At 36.1% G+C, this 19,783-nt stretch overlaps 1 protein-coding gene across 3 annotated transcripts in view; it reads left to right on the forward strand.

Moving 5' to 3' along the window:
• Nucleotides 1-19,783, forward strand: part of LOC101901364 (neprilysin-1) — a 64,652-nt gene that overhangs the window by 22,789 nt on the left and 22,080 nt on the right. Inside the window, exons 1-2 of one of the 3 annotated variants that reach the window (XM_059132068.1) lie at nucleotides 1,838-1,899; nucleotides 16,461-17,678. In XM_059132068.1, the coding sequence (XP_058988051.1) occupies nucleotides 17,039-17,678 (640 nt within the window). In that variant the 5' untranslated portion in view covers nucleotides 1,838-1,899; nucleotides 16,461-17,038. Of the gene's footprint in view, nucleotides 1-1,837; nucleotides 1,900-2,541; nucleotides 2,749-16,460; nucleotides 17,679-19,783 lie in introns of those variants that run through there. The other 2 variants (XM_059132069.1, XM_059132067.1) reach the window with 2 other exon arrangements.

A 19,783-nucleotide genomic window follows, 5' to 3' on the forward strand; every position in this document is an offset into this window, starting at 1 on the left:
TTGTTTTTCAAAAATCTGGAACCCTATGTGAGGGAGGTACCAGAAGAAATAGTCCGATCTGTACCATCTTAATAACAGATCTTGTATTAATGAAAATATTGAGATGTACCAAGTCTTGATGGAATCGGATGTTAATTTCGTATTTTATGAGCTTCATGGATATTCAAAATTTGGCCCGAAGGAGTGGGCCGATATATTCCATCTCCACACCAAACCTTGAGTTAATAAAAATATTGTGACGTGTGTAATTTGAAGAGAACCGGATGCTAATTTCGGATTTTATGATCGTTTAGGTTATTCAAAACTTTGACCAGAAGAAATAGTCCGATCTGTACCATCTTAAAACAAGTCTTGTGTCAATGAAAATATTGAGATGTACCAGGTCTCGATGGAATCGGATGTTAATTTCGCCTTTTATGAGTTTTATGGATATTCCAAATTTTGACCCTCTTTGGGTTAATAAAAATATTGTGACGTGTGTGATTTTAAGAGAACAGGATGCTTATTTCGGATTTTATGATCGTTTGGGTTACTCAAAACTTTGACCCTTTGTGGGGGAGGTAGCAGAAGGAATGGTCCGATCCCTAGCATCTTAATAACAGATCTTGTGTTGATGAAAAAATTGAGATCTTGATGGAATCAGATATTGACTCTGTGTTTTATGAGCTTCATGAATATTCAAAATTATGACCCTTTGTTGGGGAGGTACCAGAAGGAATGGACCGACATATTTTACTTTCACACCAGACCTTGGATAAATAAAAATATTGTGATGAGTGTAATTTGAAGACCATCAGATACTTACTTCAAACTTTATAAGAGTTATAATTATTCAAAAATTTGACCCTTTGTGGGGGAGGTACTTGATGGAGTGGACCGACATATTTTATCTTCACACCAGACCTTGTATAAATAAAAATATTGTAAATACTTCAGATTTTATAAGAGTTATAATTATTCAAAACTTCGACCCTTTGTGGGGGACCAGACCTTGGATAAATAAAAATAATGTGATGTGTGTAATTTGAGGACAATCGGACTCTGACATTACATTTTATAGGAGTTATAATTATTCCAAATTTTGACCGTTTGTGAGGGAGGTACTTGATTGAGTGAACCGATATTGTCCATTTTCGCACATTTTTTTTTTTTGATCTAGCAAAATCGGATTATCCTTTCTCTTTCTATGCAGTAAATTATTTTCTCTGAAAATGTTGACATTTTGTGTGGGAGGTACCAGAATGGTACCGATATTGCCCATCTCCGAACTCGATCTAAGGTTGACAATAATATTACGATGTACCAAGTTTGGATCAAATCGGATACTGCCTTCGAGAGCTATCGTGAGCACCAGACAGACAGACAGGCGGAAGGACATCGATAGATCGTCTCCAAATTTCCTGAAACGAAACGATATATAATAAAATCCACCAAGTTTTTACTAAATTGGTTCAGATATGGCGTTAGCTCCGATATATGTGTTTCCTCCGATTTTATAATACAAGCATTCTAAGGTCATAAAATGCACTAAAAACAGATCAAGGCTTAAATCGTGACTTCGGCGTGAAAATTCAACATTGTTGTCACTTGTAGCTGACAAAAGGGTTTGTTCCGCTAAAAATGGCAACACTTCTTCACTTCTATATATTTGTTTCATCCGGGCAAAAGTATTCAAACTTTACTTGATGGCAACCCTATAAACCACTTCACAACTTGTTGTGGCAACCAAAAAGGACATCATCAACGAACCATCGAACCAAAATATATTTACCGCCACCGGTCGGTCACAATGCCATGTGGTGCGATTTAAAATTTCAGTCAGGACTTGCAACTCGAACAGAAAGTTACGTTTTAAAATAGCTAAGCGGAGTATTTTTAGTGACCAACGGCAGAGTTCAAGTACTTGAATTTTTCAAATAAAACTCAACCAAAAAGTAATTTTGTGAAATAAAACAAGAACAACAACAACCCATTAAACAATGGCAAAATTTATTAACAAAAGAAAAATCAGTTAGAATTTCTTCTCCATCGCCTTGTTATCGGCAACGTATCTCTGATATCGCAACGGTGGTCGAGCTGGTCATAAATTTATTTTATTTAAACAGCCAGCTGATTGTATGCCATTTAATAAATCTTTACAAAATTTATATAAATTAACAACAAAAGAAAATTAAACAAATGCGAAATTAGAAAAGTATATTAACTGGATTTTCGTGTTTTATTGCAAAAAACAAAAAAAAACAAAAAAACACAAAACAACATCGCTGAGGCAATCACGCACCCAAAACACACAAACCCAGAACGAGAACACTCACACGTCTGCACAACACACCTGTTCACCAACAACAAAAAAAAAAAACTACGAATTTTGAATGGGTTAAGTTCAGTGCGTGTCCGAGTCCGGATCCGTGTGTGTCCATTTGTTTATTTGTCGCTTGGCGTTCAGGCCCTCAGCCGTTACGTTTATTTGGCCGTCGGTCGCTGGTACGTGTAACGTGAGCATATCGCCAATTAAGAGAATTTGCCGAAAGCGATTTGGGTGTGTGTGTGTGTGTTTTTGCCAAACGTGTTCATTGACGAGCCCCCCCTGCAGCGAGTGTCGGTGCGCTGCTGATGGCCATAACCAGCTCTACATTTACTTAAAATCGCTCACACGCTGTTTCTAAAGAACAACAACAACAGCAGCACCATCAATAAGTTGTAGTAACAGTAGCACCAGCAGCGTGAACAATAACAATACCAGCCGCAGTAAAGTGCAATATTTAATGTTTGTGTGCGCGCGTGTGTGTGTGTGTGTTTGTATTTTGTTTTGGGTGCTGTTGTAAGAGCGCGAATGTTTACATTTGTGAATGAAGAAGAACATTTATGATTGGCACGACGACACAGTGGGTTAGGAATGCGAAAGCTAAGGAAATATAATTTTTTGGAAATGTTATTTGAATTTTATAAATTTTATTAAACATATATACCTCCAACGAAAGGTAAAAAGTCGGGCGGGGTCAACTATATGACACCTTTCACCACCATGCACCATACATTTATATTGGGCATTTATGTGAGGTAGATCATACCAACTATCAACAGTTTAAGAATACGTTTTATGGCTTCATAGCAGTTGTAATTTCCACCAACAAAAATTTACAGAGTCATTAGCACCTCTCGTACCATAAAAACATTGATATAGAGTTCACGATATGAGTTCGAGAAGGATTATATTAAAAAAAATGTATTTATCTCAGCAAAAGATCTATGGGAGCCGAGTTTCACCCAAGGGAAAAATCCAGTTTGGTGCACCAAAACAGTGAAATCGGATGAACAGATACATGGAAGTTATATCCAAATTTGAATTGATTTCGATAACAATTGGCCGAGGCATTACTGAGCTGTATGAGATATAGGGTAACAAATATCATTGTTGTGGAGTGCATATTTCGTCGGAATGGTTTCAAATTTTGTCTTTGAAGATCTTAATGTATTCTATTGCCTATGGCAAAAAAAAATACTTATGCAGGTCCACGCCTTCGTATAGCACCCGTATAGAGTTCACCATTTAAATGGTATTTTCGAAATTTGTTGAAAAATGTCAAGTTCCTTCCAAATGGTGGAGGGTATTAAAAGTTCGGCACGGCCAAACGTAGCTGCTCTTTTACTTGTTTTTATACCCTCCACCATACTATGGAGGGTATATTAACTTTGTCATTCCGTTTGCAACTCCTCGAAATGCTCATGTCATTTTTGATCAGCGTAAAATTCTAAGTCGATTTATGGAGAGAAGTCCGTCCGTTTGTCCGAATCGAGGTAAAAGACTAAAAATTTGTACAGACGTTTATTTTGCTAGTAGGCAGGTTAAGTTCGTAAATGAGCCATGTATGTAGGTCCACGTTTTCATATAGCCCCCATATAACGGTACCTCCCGATATTCAGTTTTTTATTAATTTTACCGACATTATTCAACGGAATTGTTTCAAATTTGGTATTTGAAATTCATAATGGATACTACAGCCCATGACAGAAAATTGCCTGCGCAGGTCCACGTCTTCGTATAGCCCCCACATAACAGTACCTACCAATATTCGGTATTTTAATGATTTTAGCGTCTTTATTCACTGGAGTAGTTTCAAATTACGTATTTAGAGTTCGTAATGGGAACCACAATCTGTGACAAAAAATTGTCCAGGTCTTCGTATAGGCCCCATATATCAGTACCTCCCTATATTCTGTATTTTGACGATTTTAGGTACAATACGTACCGAAAATGTTTGAGATGTCGTATTTGAAGTTCGTAATGGATGCTACAGCCGGTGGCAGAAAATTATCCATGCAGGTCCAGGTCTTCGTATAACTCCGATATAACGGTGCCTCCCTATATACGGTATTTTTTCAAGTTTCGAATTTGAATATGGTAATGGCTTATGAAAAACAATGCCACGTGTAGGTCCTCGTCGTATAGACCCCAAAATAACGGCTATATTTGGTATTTTTAAAATTTAAAAAGATTTTTTAACGGAATTTATTTTTGGAAAATTTTGAAATTCATTCATAATGGTGGATGCCCTGCCGAACTTACTGCTTTTTATTTATTTATTTATTTTTCTTTTTTTTTTTTTTCAACGATAGGGATCACGAGAACACTGATTGTCATCTAATTTGGCACCGTAATTTAATTCTACTCAAGAATATATATATATATATTTTCTAAGTCTGCAACGAATATTTCGATGTGCTGCAAACGGAATGACAATTTTAATTTGTCCTCCATTGTATGGTGGAGGGGATTAAAATATGAAACACGCGTATCGCCGTCTTAAATATTTACATCGGAAGGTAACTTAAATAGAGCGGTGAAGTTATGACCATTTTTGAAAATGTTTTTAATGTAATTTTCATAAAAACCTAGAAATAGGTATATATGAAACTAATAGTGAATTTTTCTTCACATTTTATCGGACAAATTAAGAAATATTTTTTTTTTCATAAAAATTGGTACAGATTTTAGTTGATATAGATTTTTTATCTTCTGTGACATACCTCCAAAATGATATTTGGTTCTGTACATATGTTGGTGATATATCGATCTTCCTATCTCGCCGAGCTGAGACGATTTAGCTATGTATGTCCGTCCTGTATGTCTATCTGGCTGGTGCGCACGAAAACTGTCGAAGGGAGTATCCGATTTGGTACATTGTAATAATATTATAAAACTTAGGCCGAGTTCGGAGATAGACGATACCGGTCCACTCCGTTTGGTCACTCGAAAGGTCGAAATTTTCAAAAAAAAAAAATATTTTACTGCACAAAAAGAGAAAGGATGATCTGATTTTGCAGCAACTTTGCAAATCCTAATATTTCCATCAGTGCTAGCTCAGGTGCGAAAATGCGAAATTGGCATCCGATTGTCTTCAAATTACGCTCATGACAATATTTTTTTTAACTCAAGACCTGGTGTGATGATGGAATATATCGCTTCACTCCTTCTGGTACCTCCCCTACAAAGGTTCAATATTTTTAATTATATATCTCAATATTTCTATGAGCACAACATCCGTTATAAAGGTGGTATAGATAGGACCATTTATTTTGGTACCTCCCTCCTACAAAGGGTCAACATTTTAGCTCCAAATTTTTAATAACAAAAACGATCATAAAATCCGAAATAAGCTTCCGGTTCTTTTCAAATTTCATACATACAAACATTTTTGCTTACACAAGATCTGTTGGGAAGATGATATATTTCTGCTAAACCCTTCAGGCATCTGTCATAACTTGCGAAACAAGTCAGAGATTCCTTACAACTCGCTATATCTAAATATTTCTCTTAACCTGAAACCTAAGACAAATATTGAAATTGGATATAACTGTTCGCTTTTCTTGTAATTTTGCCCATACCAATATTTTTATCTGTATTTAATGAACAGAATGCATCGGTCGACTATGTCTGGAACCGCACGCACATTTCAACATTTTCTTAAGATTATCACATATTTCACATTAAGTGAAGGAAGTAGTCGATATAGTTCGGTCCGGTCAAATTTACTATTTAGACATTTTCAAAAAAAACACGTAAAAAAACAGTAAGTTCGGCTGGCCCGAACTTTGGATACCCTCCACTATTTGGAAAGAATTTGGAAATTTCCAAAAAAAATAACATTCGTCAAAAATTCTGTTAAAATCCTAAAAATACCAAATATAACCGTTATATTGGGGTCTATACGAAGACATGGACCTGCATAGGCAACTTTTGTCATAAACCATTACAATATTCAAATGCGAAACTTGAATAAAAAAATTGGTGAATAATGTAGCTATAATCATCAAAATACCGAATATAAGGACGTACCGTTATATTGGAGCTATACGAAGACGTCGGCCTGCACAGACAATTTTCTGTCTTAGGCTGTAGTAACCATTACGAACTTTAAATACCAAATTTGAAACAATTCCAGCGAATAATGTCGCTAAAACCACCAAAGTATCGAATATCGTGAGGTACCGTTATATGGTGGCTATACCAAAACGGAGACCTACACCACCCACTTTCAATACCAAAAGTTCCGCAGACATAATACACATTTGAGTAAAATTGTATCAACCTTCTTCATTTCGTTCGGAAGCTAGAGTGATTTCCACAGATTTTTATACCCTCCATCTTGGAAAGGAGGGTATATTAACTTTGAATATATTCATAATCAGTATAAAATTCTAAGTCGATCTAACGATGTCCATCTGTCTGTCTGTCTGTTGAAATCACGATACAGGCCACATTATTTGACAGGCACAATATTTAGCAGAATAATTTGTATTGTTCCTAGGATGGTTGGTATTGCAAATGACATATATCGGTCCACGTTTTGGTATAGTCCCCATATAACGGTATCTCCCGATATTCGGTATTTTGATGATTTTTGCCGCATTTTTTCACGGATTTGTCTGAAAATTGGTATTTGTAGGTCATAATGGGTCCTATTTTGTGTGGCGAAACATTGTATGTATAGGTCCACGCTTTGGTATAGCCCCCATATAACGGTACCTCCCGATATTCGGTATTTTGATAATTTTTGTCACATTTTTTCACGGATTTGTCTAAAAATTGGAATTAGTTGGAATTTCCATCACCCTAAGTTGGAGGGTATTAAAAGTTCGTCCCGGCCGAAGTTAATGTTTTTTTTTTTTACTTGTTAAGTTTGTAAATGATCATATCTGTGGTATAGTATCCACACTCTGAAGCATATGCGGTATTATTTTTCACAAACCGGACTAATATTATTCCAAACGAAGAGAATTCCCGATTTAGTCCCAATATGTACATTTCTACTTTTTATACACAAAAATTCCGCACAAAATTGCCTGGTGATAAAACCAAAAATTAGGTTAATCGAAAGCAATGACTCAGCAACAGGCACAGATCAAAAAAAAAATAATACCAGTTTTAACAAAATTTCAAGTGCCAGCCAACCACTTGCTAATCGAACTTAGCCAATCAAGAACATTATTAATAAATTATTGCAAAAAAAAAAAAAAACACAAAATACAAATAATTTAGCCTTTTGCATGCAACAGTTGTTAATTATCGAATTTAGGTGTTAAAATTGCACAAAATGACAGCAGCACATTTCCATATTAAAAAAAGAACATCTTCTTCATAGCTCATGCCATGTATTACGAACGAACGATCGAAAAAAAACCAGTTAATTTACTGACAGTGAAAAAAAACACTTATCGTCATGTTGTCTAGCCTTAGGTGGGGGAGCAAAACGCAATAACAACAACTACTACAAATTCCATAAAATCACAACATCAATTAAGTCAATGTTCTGTTTATCGTTTGGATTTATGTACCCCAACATAGATTCTTCGCGCACACACACACTTGCTCACACACAGTGTCATATCACTCTTTAATATAAATATGCAACTAGTAGATTTTGATGGTCACACATCTACACACACTCACACTCATGTTTATCCTTTAATCCTTTAAATACATTTCAAACCAAAAACCCAACAACTGAGCGTTGTGTTGGCCTTAAAGGAATCCTGTCGTATCACTTGTTGTTATGAAGTTGTAGCAATATCCATGGCGGTCTTTTTTTTTTTCTACCACCAGAAGCAACAACAAGAAAGCAATAATAAAAAACAAAGTTGTCAACGCACACACACACACACACAACCATTCACACATGTGCTCACTCACACAACTGAATGGCGAAGCATTCAGGATTCCCCTCCACAAACAAATGGGGTGTTTGTGTGATGTTAATGGGGTCATCGAAAATTAATATGTATGTGAATATGACCACAGGGATGTACAGGCACACATACATACATATGTACATTGTACAAGGCTTATACATGTTTGTGGGAATGTGTAGTTTCATTGCTGTTTTGTTACTTTATGCATTGAACAACATTGGGATGTATTGGCAAACTGGGACAATAAATACGGGGACCTTATCCGTTTGGGACCTTAGGAGTTTGTTACAGGGAAGGATGGTCTGTATAACTTTGTCATTCCGTTTGTAACATCCCTAAATATTCATCGTAGACCACATAAAGTATATATATATATATATATATATATATATATATATATATATATTTCGATAAAATTTAAAACAGCTATTCCTGTGTTCCATATAATACCTGGTACCAAATATCACGGTTGTGGAGTGAATATTACGAATGTATGGGACTAAAACACTAAATCGGATGAAACATATATATGGTTGCTATATCTATATCTGAACCGATTTTCACTAAATTTGATATACTGGCTTCTAGGCTGAATTTGGTCCGATGTACTAAAATTCAGTCCATTTGGACTTATATCGGCCATATATATATATATATATATATATATATATATATATTCATAATACATGTATGGGATGTATTGGCAAACTGGGACAATAAATACTGGGACCTTATTCGCTTCAGGACATTTGAAGAATTTAGTTGACGGACACGATCAAATGATATATATATATATATGATATATATATATAATGATATATATATATATATATATATATATATATATATATATATATATATATATATATATATATATATATATGGCCGATATAAGTCCAAATGGACTGAATTTTAGTACATCGGACCAAATTCTGCCTAGAAGCCAGTATATCAAATTTAGTGAAAATCGTTGTGCACTAAATGGTCAATATCAGCCCAAATCACCCGAATTTTTGTACATAAGACCGAATTCAGTCTAGAAGCTAATACGTAAAATTTGGAGAAACCCGGTTCAGAGATAGCTATAGTTCGTAAAATGCACGATAGGTTTAGATAGATTTTGATTTTGTACCAAATATCTCATAGAGCTCTGAAATGCCCTGTATAAACCTTTTTACGAGAGCTCTACTAAATATGCATAGTGGTGTAGGGTATCATATAGTCGGCCCCGTCCGACTTTTGAGCTTTCCTTACTGGTTTTTACTTGTTCTTTTTAATGGAATATTTAACTTCAACTCTACGAAGAATACTAAAATATACAAAAATTGGTTATTCAACGATTGACAAGAGTTTAAACTTTCAAATTTGGCAAGAGTGTCACTCTTGATGTAAGAGTTGAGATTTTTGGAATGCTTTACTAAAGCACACATTATTATACTTTCAGCCATATGGCTAGAGAGATACCGCCAAAGCGTGAGATACCGCCACTCCTTCTGGTACCTCCCCCACAAAAGGTCGAAATTTTCAAGGATTTTTTTTTGCACAGAGAGAGAGAAACGATAATCCGATTTTGCTCCAAATTTGCAAATTCGAATATTTGCGTCAGTGCTAGGTCAGGCGCGAAATTTTGAATAATTACAACTTTTATAAAATGTGATGTTAGAGTCAGGTTGTCTTCAAATTTCACACATCCCAATATTTTTATAAACCAAAGATCTGGTGTTAAGATGGAATGTATCGGTCCACTCCTTCTGGTACCTCCCCCACAAAAGGTTGAAGTTTTCAAAAAAATCTATTTTTTTGCACACAAAGAGAAAGTATAATTCGATTTTGCTCCAACTTTTCAAATCCGAATATTTGCATCAGTGCTAGTACAGGTGTGAAAATGGACAATATCCGTCCACTCTACCAAGTACCTCCCCCACAAGGGGTCAAAATTTTGAATAATTACAACTCTCATAAAATGTGATCTAAGAGTCTGATTGTCTTAAAATTTCACACATCTCTATAATTTTATTAACCCAAGCTCTGATGTAAAGGTGGAATATATCGGTCCACTCCTCCTGGTACCTCCCCCACATAAGGTGGGAATTTCGAATATTCATTAAACTCATAAAACGCGAAATAAACATCCGATTCAATTTAGACTTCGCACATCTGAATGTTTCTATAAACACAGGATCTGTTATACAGGCGGTAGAGATCGGACCATTCCTTCTGGTACTTTCCCCACAAAGAGTTAATATTTCACACATTCCATTATTTCTACTGACACAAGATCTGCTGTGAATATTCATTAAACTCATAAAAAGCGAAATTAACATCCGGTTCTCTTCAAATTTCACACATTCCATTATTTCTACCAACACAAAATCTGTTGTGAAGAAAGAATATATCGGTGCGCTCCTTCTGGTACCTGAAGCTAAAAAAACGTGAAATTAACATCGGATTCCATTCAGACTTGGTACATCTCAATATTTATATCAACACAAAATCTGTTATAAAGATGGAGGAGACAGGACCATTCCTTCTGGTACCTCCCCCACAAAGAGTTAAAATTTCGAATAACCAAAATGATCATAATACCCGAAATAAACATCCGATTCTCTTCAAATTACTCACATCACAGCATTTTTATTTGCCCAAGGTCTGGTGGGATATATCGATTCAATTCTTCTGGTACTTCCCTCACCAATTGTCAAAATTGTGAGTATCCATGAAGCTCATAAAACGCAAAATTAACATCCGTTTCCATTCAGACTTAGCACATCTCAATATTTCCATCAACACAAGATCTGTTATAAAAATGGTAGAGATCGCACTATTTCTTCTGGTATCTCCCCGACATAGGTTTCAAGATTTTGAGAAAACAAACGCTTAAAGTAAGCCATATAAGCATTCAACTCTCTTCAAATTTCCCACACGCAAACATTTTTGCTAATACAAGATCTGTTGTGAAGATGATATACATCTGCCAACCCCTTCTGGTACCTCACCCACAAAGGTTCACAATTTTGAATACTTATATCTGCCATAACTTGCGAAACAAGTCGGCGATTCTTACAACTTGCTACATCTAAATATTTCCCTTAGCCAGAAATCTGATATGAATTTGTAATTTATCGGAATTTATGATTTCGCATAAAATTGGATATAAATGTTCGATTTCCTTCAAATTTTGCACATACCAATATTTTTAGCTGTATGAAGCATGAAAATGAAATACTTCGGTCCGCTGTATACGTTACCTGACGCATATTTCCACATTTTCCAAAATTTTGCCCATATCTCATATAAAGCAAAGGAAGTAGTCGATATAGTCCAAGTCTGTCACATTGTAATATTTATATCAGTCTTAGGACAGATACGAATCAATATTGGCCAACTGCTTCGGAACAGTTAACAGTTTGAATAATCATAACTTAAGGCTGGAAAACCCACTGATACTATTTTACTTATTTTTTTTAAATTTTCTCTCGAAACCTTTTCATAATATTTTCTACATTTAAAACTTCTCTAATACCCGATATCCACTGCATAACCTTAAATGGCCTGCTCCTCTTCCTGGCATAAATTGCTGGAGCAACATTCAATTAAAAAATAATGAATTTGTCATTATTCCTTTTGTTGTGTGTTTCGTTTTTTTTTCTGTTTTGTTAACCTTTCTCCTCTAACGATAAGTATTAATAACTGTTGCACCACCAGCAGCAACAGACAGCACCAACATTCGTACATACACACATACTTACATAAGTCCACACAATGACACAACGTTATTATTGCACTTTTTAATGGTATTTCTAGGAAAACATTTAGATCTATACGACAGAACATCCCAACCGACAAGTGGCCAGGACGGTATGCAATTACATTAAACAATGGTTGGGAGGTAGTTGGCAGATAGGCAGGCAGGTGGGCCATTATGGAATTTCTTGTTGTTGTTAGGAGGGGAGAGATATGAAGAAGCCACTTTAACAAAATGACAAAAGAAAAGGTTTATTTGAATACAAACTTGCAATACCGAATACAGTTCAAAATACTTAACTGAAATAATCGTGTTAGTTTAGTTATGAAATATTTATGCGAAGTGACCAACAAACAGACAGAGAGAGAGAGAACATTGAGAACATGGAACACACATACCACACACACACATATAGATGAGACACAAGCTATTAATAGACAAACACACAAATGTAAAACATGTTGACCATGTCATTATTAAAATTGTTTTTTTCTCGAGTCCGACATAAAAATATTAAAATTTTACAAAGTTTTAATGGTTTTCATGCTAAACATAATGATAATAGATGAAAGTAATTAAAGAGTTAAAAATATCATCTAAGTAGAGATTTGTTTTCACACATTTAAGCAGCTATAACTATTTCTCAAAAGCAACGGAGGACACAATTTGCTAAACACATTTCTTGGCAATAATGACAAACCTGACGGCACATAACAATGGGAGATTTATTTTGGTCTTAATTTTTAACCCTCAACCGGGACACAAAAATGGTATTTTAGGTTCTTTGCTAAAATATTTTTAAAACAAGTTAAAAAGTATCACTCGGTTTTGACGACAGATGTATACCCTCAGTCAATGTTCGATTATTTAAATATATTTTGACTTTCGTTATGATTATTAAAATGTTTGACCCTCTTTATAGTAGGTTCCGAATGAATGGGCCAATATTGTTCATTTCGTATCAGACCTAAATAAATATAGTATAAATAATGCGACGTGCCATGTGTAGAGTATATGGGCCAATTCCTTGTCTTTATATAGCACTTGTAAAGAATCGCTCTTCCTATTTTGGGGAGGAATCAGAAGAAGTGGTCGGATCTTTACCATCTTTTTAGTAGAACTTGTGTTGATAAAAATATTTATTGGATGTTAATTTCGCGTTTTATGAGCTTCACGTATACTCAAAATGTTGACGCTTTGTGGGGGATGTACCAGAAGGAGTGGACCATATATCCCATCTTCACAGCATATCTTGTGGCAATAGAAATATTGGGATGTATGAAATATGAAGAGAGTCGGATGATTATTTTGGATTTTATAATCATTTCGGTTATTCAAAAATGTGACCCTCTGTGGGAGAGGTACCAGAAGGAATTATTCAATCTCTACCGTCTTTATAACAGATCTTGTATTGATTGACATATTGAGATGAGCCAAGTCTAAATTTAATCGGATGTTAATTTCGCGTTTTATAAGCTTCATTGGTACTCACAATTTTGACCCTTTGTGGGAGAGGTACCAGAAGGAGTGGATCGATATATTCCATCTTCACACCAGACCTTGGGTTAACAACAAATATTGTGATGTGGGTAATTTGAATCTTGTGTTAGTAGCAATAATGGGATGCGTGAAATATGAAGAGAACGGTTGCTTATTTCGCATTTTATAATCGTTTTGGTTATTCAAAAATGTGACCCTTTGTGGGGGAGGTACCAGAAGAAATGGTCCGATCTCTACCATCTTTTCAGATCTTGTGTTGATGGAAATATTGGGATGTGTAAAATTTTAAGAGAATCGGATAGATATTTCGCAAATTATAAGAGATATTATTATTAGACAAAAATTTGATCCCTTTGTTGATGATGAGTGGTCTGATCTTCTTCACACCAGGTCTTGAGTTAGTAAAAATATGGGTATATGTGAAATTTTGAAAAGTTTGACCCTTTGTGGTGCTGGTGCATGATGACGTGGGTCGATATTTTCCATTTTCGCAGCAGACATAGCATTGATACAAATATTGGGATTAACAAAATTTGAACAAAATTGAATGATCCGTTCTTGTTGTGTATGGAAAATTATTTTCTCTAAAAATTTTCACCTTTTGTGGGGGAGGTACCAGAAGGAGTGGACCAATATTGCCCATCTCCGATGTAAGTTTGATCATAATATTCTGATGTACCAAGTTCAGACCAAATCGGATACTCTCTTCCAGAGTGCGCACCAGCCAGCCTGACGGACAGACGGATATCGCTAGAATAACTCCAAATGTCCAGAAACGGATTTGGACCAAAAAGACCTAGGGTCTTAAATCGTTATTTCGATGAGGAACGTTTTGGCCGAATCAAATGAATGGGTACTTCTCATCTCTCTTTATTTTACTTTGAGATGATGACTTCAAAACGCCGACACACCTGGTTTCTATTTTTATACCCACCTCCACCTAGAAAAGGAGAGTATGTTAACTTTGTCATTCCGTTTGTAACATTTCTAAATATTCATCGTAAAGTATATATATTCATAATAAGCATAAAATTTTAAGTATATAAAATGAGATATATCGGTTCACGTTTTGATATGGCCGGTACCTCCCGATATTCGGTATTTTGATGATTTTCGCCACATTTTTTCACCGATTTGTCTAAAATTTGTATTTGTAGGTCACAATGAGGCTTAGCTCTCGTGGCGTTGGCGGTATAGGTTAACGTTTTGGAATAGCTTCCATACAGCGGTACCTCCAGTTACTCCGTATTTTGATGCTTTTTGCGACATTTTTCCACGGATTTCCCAAAAAATTGGTATTTGTTGGTCATATTGGGTTCGAGCTCCGGTGGCGGAACACTGCATGTATAGGTCGACGTTTTTGTATAGCCCCATATAACGGTACTTCACGATATTTTGATTTTTTTTTTGCCACAGTTTTCCACGGATTTGTCCAAAATTTGGTATTTGTATAGGTGGCGGAACATAGCATGTATTGGTCTACGGTTTTGTATAGCCCCCATATAACGATACTTCCCGATATTCAGTATTTTGTTGATTTTTGCCACATTTTCCCACGAATTTGTTCAAAAATTGGTATTTGTAGTTCATAATAGGTTCTAGCTCCGGTGGCGGAACATAGTATGTATCGGTCCACGTTTTCGTATAGCCCCCCATATACCGATACTTTTCGATATTCAGTATTTTGATGATTTTTTCCACATTTTTTATGGATTTGTACAAAAATTAGTATTTGTAGTTCATAATGGGTTCTAGCTCCGGTGGCGGAACATAGTATACATACATATAAATCCACGTTTTGCTATAGCTTTCCTATAGCGCACATATAAAGATACCCACCGATATTCGGCATTTTGATAATCCTAGTCTTATTTATCTACGAAATTGTTTCAAATTTGGTATTTTAGAAGATTTGGTAGATGACAATCCTTGAAATATAAAATTGTCTATGGAGGTTCCCATTTTGGTATGGCCCCATAAAACGGCCTCACACACTTTACGATTTTTTGAGAAATTTAGCAACATTTAGCAACGGTCTTACTGGTATTTGTAGTTTACAGTAGAACACGTTTGAATTCAAATACTTTTCTATAAAAATTTATTCTTTACCCAAAGTTGGAGGGTATTAAAAGTTCAGCCCGGTCGAACTTATTGGTTTTTTTACATGTTAGCTCTACTTTCAAACCCTGCTAGACTTTTCCTCGCTTTTAGTGTTACCGTGCACACCAGCCAACCAGACAGACGGACGGACATCGCTATATCGACTCCAAATGTCCTGAAGCGGATTTGGTCTATCAAAATAGTAGATGTATAGTAGCCAGTTAGAATTCAGATACTTTTCTATACAAGAGGTTTTCTTTATCCAAAGTTGGAGGGTATTAAAAGTTCGGCCAGGCCAAACTTAATGTTTTTTTCAATGTTAGCTTTACTTTCATAATCTGCTAGACTTTTCCTCTAATTATTGCAAAAATTTGAATTTTGTCGTGCAGTGTAATTCAGATCTTCAGAAGAGAGCTACCTAGATTATGAAACGACTACATCACTGTTGTTGTGACTTGCAACTCAAAACTGATGCACCTATCCAAACATTTTATTAAAATGTCCAAAATTATGTGTCGAGAATTTGTATCGCAGGGCAAGATAACGACGTCCGCACCACTCACCCCCCTCCCTCCCTGATTTATAGTATTTTCACTGTTTCAAACACTATTTTCAAATGATGATGACATAGTTGCTATTAAATTGTCATATAAAGATCTGATATAATATCACAAGCTAATAATGTTCAATTACCCTGCCTTCCGGGTAATCCTGGTATGACAAAATTTCTTTCTTTCACATGATTTCAAAATTGAACTTTGTTCGCTGATATATTCCGATGACTTGGCTACTATGAAATACATAAAAATTTTGAAAGCCCACCCCCACCAAGTACACATGCCACCCAGACAGGTGTATTTAAATGATAAAACAAAAGAAAAAAAAAAACAAAAATAATAACATGTTTTATTTCACCCAACTACAGCGAATAACGGTAAACGATATCAATATCAGAGATATTGAAAAGACAACAGGAATACCACTCAAACAAAAAATTTCAAATCTAGCCAATGAATAGAGACATTCTAGCGCCCGTCCAGTGATGAGTGTTAAAGACACAAACTTTAGCGTGGAACTGAAATTGAAGTGAAAATAAGTGCAAACATTTTGAAAAAGGAATATTGAAATTTAATTAATGTGCAAGGCAAAGAAATAATTTTTAATTAAAAACTTATCCCGAGAAAAAAGAGAAAGCGAAGACAAAAAAAAAACTAAAAATTGAAAATTATTGAAAAATGCCGATATGGAAATGACCCCCTGAAAATGTCAGCTACTGATGCCAGTCGTCACTGGACAGCATCATATTCCTAGGAATCTAGCCTCTAAAACAATTACAACATCTGTGGGCGAGAAGCACCCATACCAGAGAGAAAAGGGAACAAAACCAAGTGACTAAAACCGCAGAAAAAACCAAAACCAAACGAACTTCAATCCAATTGAATTCAAAAGCCCATCACCCAACCATCAACCACCCACCTCCCAGCAAAACGAATTGGCCCAGCGATGCCAACGGAAAACAATAAACTCATAAACAATGGTTATCTCCGAACACCGTACGTCATGAAAAACAATGGCCATGGTGGTAGTGGTCCTGGCAATCGCATTACCGCCGCCATCGATGTGGACGATGATGTGCCACGTCCAATGGCCGATGACACCACCAATACAGCGCTACATTCCCTTATTCCACAAAAGGACGAAAATACGAATGCCTCAGTCGTATCACCACTCCTGGCCGGTGTTGAAACTAATTCAGATTTGTGCGGAAGCGATGCAATCATGCATCATCACCATTCATCTACACAGCCGCAATGTGCCAATAATGTGGGTCACATCAAACATCCGACCGTCGTCTTTCTCGGCACTGACAGTGGCAGTCGAACCGCACTGCAGTGCAATGTTCCCATGTCGTATGTCGCCACAGCCGCCGCCACCACCACCCAGCCGTCACAACATTCACCGCAAAGCGATCTGCTGCTGAAGGAGTCATCGCTGAGGTGTCGACTTTTGGTTTTGGCTGTGGCCTTGACTGTTTTGGGCGCTGCCATTGGAGCAATGGCCATTTATTTTGCTGGCAGTTATCGCTGTCAACAGACCGCAAGCCATAGCCTAGATAATAATCAAAACATCAGCAATATCACAGGTGAGTGTTGCATGGCATTATCATTGGACACATTCAACCGCATTTACATACAGATGTACATACGTGTATTACAATGTTAATTTGATGTGTTATTTGTTTCGAATTGTTGTTATTGTTGTTTATTATTGCCAAAGTAGTCCTATCTGGTTTGGAGGCAAATGAAAATTCGTAGAGTGGGACAGTGATTAACATTTTCACACGTTTGTTTGTTTATTTGTTTTAGAAGCCTGTTAGCTAGATATGGGGTGTCAACAGGCCAAAGGTGCGAATTTCACAGAAAAAAAGGGAAATTTAGATTTCGATACGATTTTTACACATTTGGTGGAAAATTTTAAAAACAAACTGCTTACAAATTTCAATGTAGGACAATTTTCAGTTCCGAATTTTTATACCCTCCCCATTCCGTCTTTCCGTTTGTAACATCACGAAATTGTAGACCCGACGAAATATACATGTATTCTTGATCAGCATAAAATTCTATGTCTATTTAGCGATGTCCGTCCGTCTGTGGAAACCACTCTAGCTTCCGAACGAAATGAAGTAGGTTCATAAAATACTCAAATATGAGTTAGGTCCACAGGACTTTTGGTATTGAAAATGGGCTGTATAGGTCCACGGTTTGGTATAGACCCCATATGACGGCATCTCCTTATATTTGATATTTTGATGATTGGAATGACATTATCTGCGGATTTTTTTTTAAATTTCGTATTTGAAGATCCTAATTGGTACTACAACCTGTGACAGAAAATTGCCTATGTATGTCCAGGTCTTCGTATAGTTCTCATATAGCACTACCTCCCTATATTCTGTGTTTTTATATTTATGGTAACATTATTCACTGGCTCATTTTTGAATATTTCCCGAACCTGTGACAGAAAATTGCCTATGTATGTCCAGGTCTTCGTGTAGTTCTCATATAGCACTACCTCCCTATATTCGGTATTTTTATATTTATAGTAACATTATTCACCGGCTCATTTTTTCAATATTTGCCGAATGGAATATTGCGATATATTGAGCTCACGAGCCATTTTTCGACCACAGCGACGCGAGTTTCGATCAAGTCGCTTCTTTACTTTTCAAACCATTTCTGCCGATGTTGCTGTTTTCTTCCGTCCACTTTCTTGACGTCGGGCAACGCTACCAGTATCACGGTAACGAGCGATGGTACGAGACACAAAAATTTAAATGCTGGAGTGCTCTAACGATAGCCATTTGTGGCTTTCCAGCCAAATTTAAAGAAATCACACTATCACGCTTCAATTCCATCACGAATAACTTTTTTTCTGGAAAATTCTCACCAAAATGCTTTTGTAGGATTGTAAAAAATATAATGAGCTGTCACTGGAATGATTTTAACAGCTGTCGGACGAGTGGCTTAGATTAGATTAGAATTACAGCAGTCTGAAGTTGGTTGGAGTTTTTTCATCTCACCCTGTATGTCTCAAACTATATGGGACCCTTTGCATATAGTCAAAACAGTATAAGGACCTTAACAACATTTGGCGTAAGAACTCCCTTTGATCGGAAAACGAATGATGCGAAGTCAACTTGGAATTTTCCACAACCTAGACAGTCTACAGTGAAATTATAAGAAAATTTGCAGCGAATGGGGAAAAAGTCCATAAAACTGATCGAAATTTTTATACCCACAGTCATATGGCTATAGAGGGTATATATCATTTGATACGACCAAAACGTGTCTCATCGAAATAACGGTTTTAGATCCTAGGTCACTTTGGACCAAATCCGTTTTACGACATTTGGAGTCGATCTAGCGATGTCCATCCGTCTGTCTGTCTGACCTGTGTGCACGATAACTCTCGAAGGGAGTATCCGATTTAATTCAAACTTGGTACATCGTAATATTATTGTCAAACATAGATCGAGTTCGGAGATGGGCAATGTCGGTCGACTCCTTCTGATACCTCCCCCACAAAATGTCAAAATTTTCAAAGAAAATAATTAACTGCACAGAACGAGAAAAGATAATCAGATTTTGTCCCAACTTTGCAAATCCTAATATTTGCATCAATGCTAGGTCAGGTGCGAAAATGGACAATATCAATCAACTACATCAAGTACCACCCCCACAAAGGGTC

Source organism: Musca domestica, unplaced genomic scaffold (assembly GCF_030504385.1).
Source record: "Musca domestica strain aabys unplaced genomic scaffold, Musca_domestica.polishedcontigs.V.1.1 95, whole genome shotgun sequence".
In the NCBI taxonomy this organism is placed as follows: domain Eukaryota; kingdom Metazoa; phylum Arthropoda; class Insecta; order Diptera; family Muscidae; genus Musca; species Musca domestica.